This window comes from Protobothrops mucrosquamatus, unplaced genomic scaffold (genome assembly GCF_001527695.2).
Source record: "Protobothrops mucrosquamatus isolate PMUCROS unplaced genomic scaffold, P.Mucros_1.0 scaffold865, whole genome shotgun sequence".
In the NCBI taxonomy this organism is placed as follows: Eukaryota; Metazoa; Chordata; class Lepidosauria; order Squamata; family Viperidae; genus Protobothrops; species Protobothrops mucrosquamatus.
Genome location: NW_015387120.1, coordinates 249,502 through 258,933, shown reverse-complemented (window position 1 = coordinate 258,933; position 9,432 = coordinate 249,502). Strand labels below are relative to the sequence as shown.

The window sequence follows — 9,432 nt, the reverse complement described above, 5'->3', positions numbered from 1 at the left end:
CTTTGCTGGTCAGAAGGTGTCAAAAGGAGATCACATGACCCCGGGACACTGGGGGGGGGAATGAACATCAAAACTTCAAATTGGGGTCATAAGTACCCCCAAGGTAGGTCTATCAGAACTTTGAACGGTTGCTAAGCAACCAGACATAAGCTGAGGACATTTTGCAAAGCGATTTTATTTTTCTCGGCAATGCTGAGGGCTAGAAACATGTTTTCTTTTTAGAATCTGACGGTTTAAGACTTAAGATCCTTAGGAAGTTACTGGATTGTTTGTTTGAGCTCCCCTCTTCTAAGCAGGAGCTCCTTGGCAAGTTTTCCCCAGCTTAAACACTGCAGCTCCCTGCGTTGTTTCTCTTTCCTCCTGTGGGCTTCCAAGGACGACCTCTTCTCTTCTCTTTTTCATTCCAGATTTTGGCTTCTCCACCGAACTGGCATTCACCGTAGAGCCCAGCGACCAAATTGCGGTGCAGGAGCAACCTCTGGTCTTGGATTGCCAAGTGGAAGGGATTCAACCCATTAGCATCACGTGGCGGAAGAACGGGATGCTGGTGGCCGAGGGCGAGGAGCCCTTGACGCTGGCCAACGGCTCCCTCTACTTCTCCCACTTCCGGAAGCGGAAGGAGGACGGCACTTCCGACGAAGGGGAATACGGCTGCGTGGCACGGAACCGTTTCGGTTTGTTGGTGAGCCGGAAAGCTCGGATTCAGGCAGCCAGTAAGTGGTCCTTCCTTCCCAAACCATGTGTTCGGATGTCCACTTCGGACTGACAAGGTTTCTGCCCCTGTCAAAACCAGTCCTGGTTTGGTTTCCAGCGGGCTTGAGAATGTCCTTCCAATTTCTTGAGATGCTGTACAGCTAGTCCTCGACTTACAACCGTTCATTTAGTGACCGTTCAAAGGTACAACGGTACTGAAAAAAAGTGAATTATGACAAAAGTGATTTCCACACTTAATGATCATTGAAGCGTGCCCACAGTCACGTCATCAAAATTCAGACCCTTGGCAACTGGTTCAAGTGCAAAGAATCAGGGGCACAGGTTAAGTTGCAGTTAAGAAGATGATAACGAGTTCGGATATCTGCTCTTAGATCTGTTGATTCTAAGTTATGATTTAACCGTGGGCTATTCCAAGTTGCCTTAAGTCAACTTGAATCTGATGAACACCCTTACATTCCTGAGATCCGACTATTGAGAGAATTGAGGTGGGGGATGGTGGTGGTGGAGACGGACAAAGAGAGGATGTCGGTCATTGACGTGGTACCCTGCCTCTCACTCTCTGGAGAACTTGATCAAAATGACTTCTTTTTGGAAATCAATTTCTAAGGCAAGTTCTCTTTCACCCAGCCGAATGAAGGGGGGGAAAAAAACAAAAAACAACCAGGTTGGGAAAAATGCCAGATAACGTGTGTTTTTTTCTCGCAGGGCACTTGGATGCCCATAGCAGGCTGGGTGGGGACAGGTTCTCTTCCTCTCCATGGCCTGTTTTTTCCAAAGAGAGGCAAGTGCTTGAAACTTTTTTTTTTTTTTAACAATTGGGTTGCTGTGTTGCCTGGGGGGGTGGGGGAGGGGAGGGGTCAGTGTCCCTTGCTAAATAGCCCCGATTAAGCCTGAACCTGGGATCTTCTCCTCAGCTCTCCCCCCACCCCCTTCCCCTGTCTTGGCAGGAGCAGATGGCCTCTTGAATGGAGCTGGGAGACCCGCACAGTTTCCCCTGTTCCTTTGTTCTCCCATTCTTCGGGGCTGAATAGAGCCCTGCCAGAGTAAAAGCAGATTCTTCTGGCTGAGCCCCGCCTGGGAGAGGAAGCACCAAAGGATGCAGAGGCTGGAGAGGGTTGAGAAAGAGGCCTCCTTGCTCCACAGGTCTTCCATCCTTAAGAGGAGAGGGAAAATTCCCCAGAACACACACACACACACACACACACACACACGCAACTAGCATGTCCTTTCATTCAGTTGTCTCTCCACCCCCACCTCCCTGCCCTTCCTTTTCATTTTCCGGCTTAGAAAAAGGTGTACAGGACGGGGATGGTCTCTCCGCTTGCTCTTTCCCATGGCACTGATTGTGTCTGTAGCTCGGGGGGGGGGAAGGGGGGGCAGGAAGGTTGCAATGTAAACCAGATGTAAAGTCGTTTTCTCTCCCGTTCCTCTGCTCCTCCCATCGCGGGAAGGCGCAAACCGTAGGTTTATTTGTTTATTATTTCAAGCGATGCCCCCATCAGACTGCCCTTAAGGGACCTGAGCGAATGATAAAAATCAGGATAGAAAATGGAGGGGGCGGCGGGCGGGCTGGCGGGGAACGACGTGCATCTAGGAATGTTGTGCATCTAGGAATGTTGTCAATTTAGTTCAGAACTCAAAGGTTGTTTTTTTTTTTCTTTGAGAACATTTTGCTTCTCCTCCAAGAAGCTTCTTCAGAACTGAGAAGGATGAAAAGCAAAATGTTTTCAAAGGAAAAAGAAAAAAAAGAAAAAGAAGAAAGTATCTTGGGGACAACCGTGCCCTGGATGATGGGAGAATCTCCATAGAAATGTAGTTCAGAAGATTTGCTGAAAAGGAAGATCTCAGTCCGGTGACTGTAGAAAGAGAAAGGGGTCAATGCCACAAGTCTTTCAGAATTTGGAAGCAAACGCAGAGAAAAAGTGTTTGCTTGGAGGCTTGAAATCAACCTCAGGCAACAGAGTTTTCTGAAGAGTTTCTTCCCCTGAATGTTGTGCTGGAACAGTTTTCTAGGGAGTCTTCAGAGAAAAAAGTTAGATCCAAATTTTGTGCTGCCGGGAAGCAGAAATATGCCCATCAATTTCCTGGTCCAAAGTCCGTCCCCTGCATTGTTCGGTTCCATTCCATTGTGGATAGATAGGTAGGTAGGCAGGTAGGTAGGTAGATGATAGATAGATAGATAGATAGATAGATAGATAGATAGATAGATAGATAGATAGATAGATAGATAGATAGATAGATAGATAGATAGATAGATAGATAGATAGACGGACGGACGGACGGACGGACGGACGGACGGACGGACGGACGGACGGACGGACGGACGGACGGACGGACGGCGGACGGACGGACGGACGGACGGACGGAACATCTAACCCAGAATTCAACTTGAAATCCATTCCTAATTTAAATCTTAACTGATGGATTTATACCACACTCAAAATCTGATCTTCTCTATGTACAGAGCTTCATATTCCAGGGTATTTAAGACAAAACAATTCTAATAATATGTCTGATCAGGGCATGATCATAATTGTTTAAAATGTCTGGAGGGCAGCTGTTTTGGGAGACTTGACCGCAAAGGCCATTGAGAAAACTTTTCATGGTTCTGCAACTTGAATGTGAAGCTTCCTTATCTGTTCCTCTGGACACAGAAATATGTTGGGGTGGAAGACGTCTTTTCTTCTGCTGTGCTTTTAGACACTAAAGGTACAGGGCAAATTTGACAGGGCAACCTCAACCTTCAACGGCACCTAATTTCCACGAAATCTGGCCTTCCGCCAGCGACAATAAATCCCTTGGCGTTGGAATAGCAGACAAAGCACACTTTCTGATGCTCCCTGGCATAATTACCGCAGGCTCTTTTATGGCAGCCCTTTTCTCTTGCAAATGCAGCCCCCACTTGCTAAAGTCAATTTCTCCCCACCACCACCACCCCAACATAATAATTGTGAGGGGGGGCAGATAAGTTGCCTGCGTTTCTTAACAGAAAAACATGAGTGATGTTTTGACAGTCGATGGCAGGTACTTTCCTGAAAACGTAAAATCCTTCATTTGAATCCCATTTAGACAAAACCGGCAGACTTCTCAATGGGCCCTAAAGAGAGGACCATTTTTAATGGTGACTTTTAAAACAGGACTTACCCCAAACTTCGCAGCTATTGAGCCAGAGGGATAATTCTTTGCCTCCCAATTCCCAGGACTCTCCCCTCCTCACTGGAACCCTGAATGCTCCATTGAAAAGCTGCAGTTTTTTCTTAATGTTGGCCTAAAAGGCAGTTGACGAAATCCCTTATTAATCCCTAAAGCTTAATTTTTTTTAAAAAGGGGGGGAGGAAAAGTCATCTGGAGTGCCTCCTTCATTGACACTGCCTTTCAGAATAAGATGTGAGAAAGAATGCAGTGATCGTTTGTTACTCAAGGCAGCTGGGGTGATTGTTATCGTTTGCATTTTGCAAAAATTGGGCATATTTGTATTTCGAATCCTTCAGAAAACGATCTCTCCGTCTTCTTTTACCCAAATGTTTGTTCAGTTATTTATTTATTTATCAAATTTAGATACAGGTATCCTCGAGTTATGACCACAACTGAACCCAAAATTTCCATTGCTAAGCAAGACAGTTGTTAAGTGAATTTTGCCCCATTTTACGACCTTTCTTGCCACAGTTGTTAAGTGAATCACTGCAGTTGATGGTTGTTAAGTGAATCTGGCTTCCCCCATTGACTTTGCTGGTCATAAGGTCGCAAAAGGGGGTCACGTGACCCCGGGACACCGCGACCGTCATAAATAGGAGTCAGTTGCCAAGCGTCCAAATTTTGATCACGTGACCCTGGGGATGTTGCAGTGGTCGTTAAGTGTGAAAAATGGTCACAAGTCACTTTTTCCAGGGCTGCTGTAACTTTGAACGGTCACTAAATGAACTGTTGTAAGTCAAGAGCAACCTGTACTTGCCCCATCTGACTCTCAAGAGTTATTTACTGAAGTTTTCGATCCGAGGGATAGATATCTGATGATTGAGTCTTCACTGACATATTGCAATTTTGGGTGGAAATCCCTGCAGTTGGTGGTGGCAAGGGTTAGTACATTCCAAGGACTCTCTGAGTGCCTAAGTATTTTTTTTTATTTTGACTGATGAAGTCTCAGATTAACAAACTTTGGTCCAGTTGCCATGATTTAACCCAACAACGGTGTTCTCAAAGCTCCCAGCTTTGATTAGTTTCTCTTTTTAGGTGCCCAGGCTTGTGTGAACGTAGCTCTCTCGAGTTGGTTTATGGCTGATAGTGGATAGTAGGTGTCCCTGGAAAAATGAGGTGATTCACTAACTGAGATGTGGGTTTGGTGTGAACTTATTATCCTTGTTTCAACCACCTTCGCGTACGGCTTCATCCATCACCTTTTCTTCCTTCAACTTCTCTTGCTTTTGCAAGGATCTCATCAACTCCAGCCAACCCTGTCTAAAAAGAGCGTCCCAAATCCCTCTCTCCTCCCCAGAAACTGGGTACCCCTGGAAACCTTCAGAAGAGAAGGACCACTTCAGTTTTATAATGTAGATGAGCCCCATTTCCCACCCCCCCTTAAAATCCAGGGCTGGGAAAGGAAAGCAGCAACTTCACAAAGCTTTGGAGAGCTTTGGACAAGAGGGGGATTTGCAATTTTAAACCAAGAAGGCTCAAGATGATCACCATAATTTTAGGAATGAGGGAAGGGGGGCGAGGGGGGAGAGGCTCCTTTCCTCCCAAATAAGCTGCTTTTTGGGGAGGGGGTGGCAAGGGGGGGGGTCCGGATGTTTCAGACCACCCTGCCCTGTGCAAATAAATGAGCTGGTCCATAAATGGTCCATAATTACAAGGCTGCCTTTTAAGGATTCCTCTGGAGAGTTTCTGAGTAATGGGGTCATGCGAGGTCAGCGGAGAGCACCAGAGAATAAATCTGAAAGCACTAAGTCTCCCCCTCCCCTTTTAGAGCTCTGCATAAAAGGTTTATTTGTAGAAGGGCGGCTTGGGAACGGCACCTTCACCACCCCACCCCACCCCCTGACCCGGCAAGTCCAGAGAATAAATAGCCAGAGATCAGCCAAGCAGCTTGCGAAATCATTGTCCGAGGACGTGGAGAAAGAAAGTGGCACAGGGGGTCCTCGACTTAACGACCACAATCGAGCCCAAACTTTCCCGTTGCTAAGCGAGACATTTGACAAGGGAATCTGGGCCCGTTTTATGACTTTTCTTAGTGAATTGCTGCCGTTGTTGCGTTTAGTAACAAGGTTGTTGACGCTTCCCCACTGACTTTGTTTGTCAGCAGGTAGCAAAAGGGGATCACGTGACCCCGGAACACTGCAACCGTCATAAATACGAGTCAGTTGCCGAGTGTGTGAATTTTGACCATGGGGAGGCTGCACTGGTCGTGTGAAAAATAGTTATTATAAGTCACTTTTTTCAGCACTGTTGTGACTTCGAACAGTCACTAAACGAACTGTCGAAAGTTGAGGACTGTGTGTACATGAAGTAAAGATCAATCCGGGAAGGGGCTGGAGAAGCCAACAGGCACCTTGTAAGACTGAAACTAGCCAAACCAAGTTAGGTGGGGGTTAAAGGTGAAGAGTAGTAGGGAAGTCTGCAAGTTGGGATCCAAGGGCAGCACAATTTTCCCGTGAAAACAGGAAAGTGGATAAATTGGATAAACCATAGTTTAAACTAACAATATCTGTCCACTTTTCATATTTCAATGGCATCTTAAAAAAGCATATGAAAACTCTTTTTCATTTCACTTCAAGCTTCACTAAAGATAAGTTATAGTTATTAAGATTATGATCCGGGCATGTATTTAATAACTCGCCAGGCCCATTGGACATCCAAAAGTCCAAAGAGTTTTGGAGGGCTCAGCTTGTCATTGTTCTGATGAAAAAGTTGTAGTCAGTGTGTTTGCAGAGCAAGAGAAACTCAATTGATTAGTGCAAAAAAGAAAAAAGAAAGAAAGATTTATTCTCCAAAACACTTGAGGGCAGGACAAGAAGTAATGGGCCAAAGCTTATCAAAGAGAGATCCAACCTAGAATTAAGGAGAAATATCCTGACAGTGAGAAAATTTAATCAGTCAAATGGCTGTTGCCTCCAGAGATTGTGGTGCTCCATGACTGGAGCTTTTGAAGGAGATCCTGGACAGCCATTGGTCCAGAATGGTATAGAGTCTCCTTGTATGAACAGGGGGTTGGACTAGAAGACCTCCAAGGTCCCTTCCAACTTTTTTATTCTGTTATTTGGTACTCAGTTAATTTTACAGTAGCATTTGGATAGTTGTGAGTCACTAAGCAGCTCAGACAGCCAACTTGCCCAACTCAACAGTGCTCCAGCTCCTTTTCTGACAGATGGCTTGTGATTTTTGTCTTGGTCTCATTTCCCTTGATATCTGAGGAGGCAAAACACCTCTCCATATCGTGGCTTGAACAATATACCCCTTGGCAACGAGACGCCAAGTGAGGCTGTGTAAGAAAGCCCTATTTACATACTTATTTTACTACAAGTGCTTTTCCAAAAGGCAATTGGACTTTCCGGTGCATACTTGTGTGTATGAAGGGGGTAGGGTGGAACATGGGTGTCCGGGACCATAGTTTACAACAACAGAGTTTCCTGCCTGAGCAGAGGGTTGGACTAGAAGACCACCAAGGTCCCTTCCAACTCTATTATTCTATTCTGTTCTATTTCTACCAAGTTGAGGCTCCGCTCCGCTCCACAGTTGCTTTAGCCCAGGGCTTCATGTAACTCATAGCAGATGTCCACTAAAGGAATGCAGCCCTCAATCAGAAAGATAGTTATCCCACCCTGAATAAGTCAGCGCAGAGTTAATTAACCATGGCCTCACTTGATATGGGCCCATTTCCTGGATCGGATAGATAGAAAACTCCCAGTTCTCTCCCAGGTACCCCAACGGGTATGTTCAACCAGTGAAACAGCTTGCCTTCTGACGTTCTGGGTGCTCCATCACTGGAAGCTTTTAAGAAGAGATTCGGCAGCCACTTGTCTGGAATGGTATAAGGCAGGGGTAGTCAACCTTGGCTCTTTTATGACTCGTGGACTTCAACTCCCAGAATTCCTGAGCCAGCACAGCTGGCTCAGGAATTCTGGGAGTTGAAGTCCACGAGTCATAAAAGAGCCAAGGTTGACTACCCCTGGTATAAGGTCTCCTGCTTAAGCACAGAGGGTTGGATTAGATGACTTTCAAAGTTGCTATCAGCTCTATTCTGATTGAAATTGATTGGAATTGTGGAGAAGAAAGGATAGGTGGCACCTGCAAAGGCATTGGGTGACAATTCCATCATCCAAAGAAGAGGGAGTCAAGCTATTCTCCAAAGCCCCTGAAGGCAGGACAAGAAGCAACGGGTGGAAACTAATCAAGGAGAGAAGCAACCTAGAACTAAGGAGAAACTTCCTGACGGTTAGAACAATTAACCAATGGAACAACCTGCCTCCAGAAGCAGTGAATGCTCCAACACTGGAAGTTTTTAAGAAGAGACTGGACAGCCATTTGTCCGAAATGGTATAGGGATTCCTGCCTGAGCAGGGGGTTGGACTAGATGACCTCCAAGGTCCCTTCCAACTTTATTATTATTATTATTATTATTATTATTATTATTATTATTATTATTATTATTATTATTATTATTATTATTATTATTATTTTTATTAATATTATTATTATCATCATCATTATTATTATTATTATTATTATTATTATTATTATTATTATTATTATTATTATTATTATTATTATCCCAAAGTGTGTGTCTCTGTGTTTGTTTGTCTGATGGGGAACAGACGTATTGTGGTAGAAGAGAGTTGCGGACGGGGAAAACACGCACGGGGCTGCCTTTTTGGAGACAGGCTAGGCTAGCGGCGTGGAATTCTGTGAAGCAAACACAATTGCAGCCCAAAGAGAAGGCAACTCTGTGCTTTTCAGGGTGTGCGCCACACATGACTGTTTTCATTTAGCCCTCTCTGGCTGGCCTGTCTCTCCACATCAGGGCTCGGCTTTCATCATGCAACTGTCCCGTCCCTCCCCCTCCTGCGCCCCCCCTCTCTTTAGAGGCCCTGGAAGCTAAAGGCTGATGGGCTGTGTGACGGGAGCAGTGACCTCTGAGTAAGTAGTCGAGCAGATGGCCACTCCTCCTTCCCCCAGGGCCCCTGGGGGCACCAGCCCCTGACCTCTGCCTTTGCAGAAAGCCACTCGGCTATGCGCAGGAACCGGCCAGACCCTCTCTGTTCCATGAAAGCCCCTGCCAGCGCTGGCCTCTTTCAAGCTGAGGGGGGTGGGAATTTGTCACGGTGAATCTTCGGGGGCACCAGGAACTTGAAAAACCCTTCTGGCTCTTGTACCCTTAGGAATTCAGTAGGTCCAGGCCGGGTCCATGGGCATGGCGGTATGCCAGATGTTGGCTTACTTGTTGGAAAAAGCTTTCAGTGATTTCCGTCGATTTCCGTCGATCAAGAGCAGCCGAAGAGTAACAAAATAACAGAGTTGGAAGGGAGCTTGGAGGTCTTCTAGTCCAACCCCCTGCTCAAGCAGGAGTCCCTACCCACTGCAGGCCCAAACTCTTCTTAAAAACCTCCAACAATGAAGCACCCTAAACCTCTAGAGGAAAGCCGTTCCATTAATTACTCATTCTAACTGCCAGGAAATTTCTCCATAATTCGAAGTTGCTTCTCTCCTTGATTAATTTCCATTCAT

The 9,432-nt window shown here is 45.9% G+C and overlaps 1 protein-coding gene across 1 annotated transcript in view; it reads left to right on the top strand.

The window, feature by feature from the left end:
• Positions 1-526: 526 nt before the first annotated feature.
• The window catches only part of IGDCC3 (immunoglobulin superfamily DCC subclass member 3), a 53,886-nt gene continuing 44,980 nt past the window's right edge, over positions 527-9,432 (top strand). Inside the window, exon 1 of the mRNA XM_029284723.1 lies at positions 527-713. Coding sequence (XP_029140556.1) covers positions 542-713 — 172 coding nt within the window. The 5' untranslated portion in view covers positions 527-541. The remainder of the gene's footprint in view (positions 714-9,432) is intronic.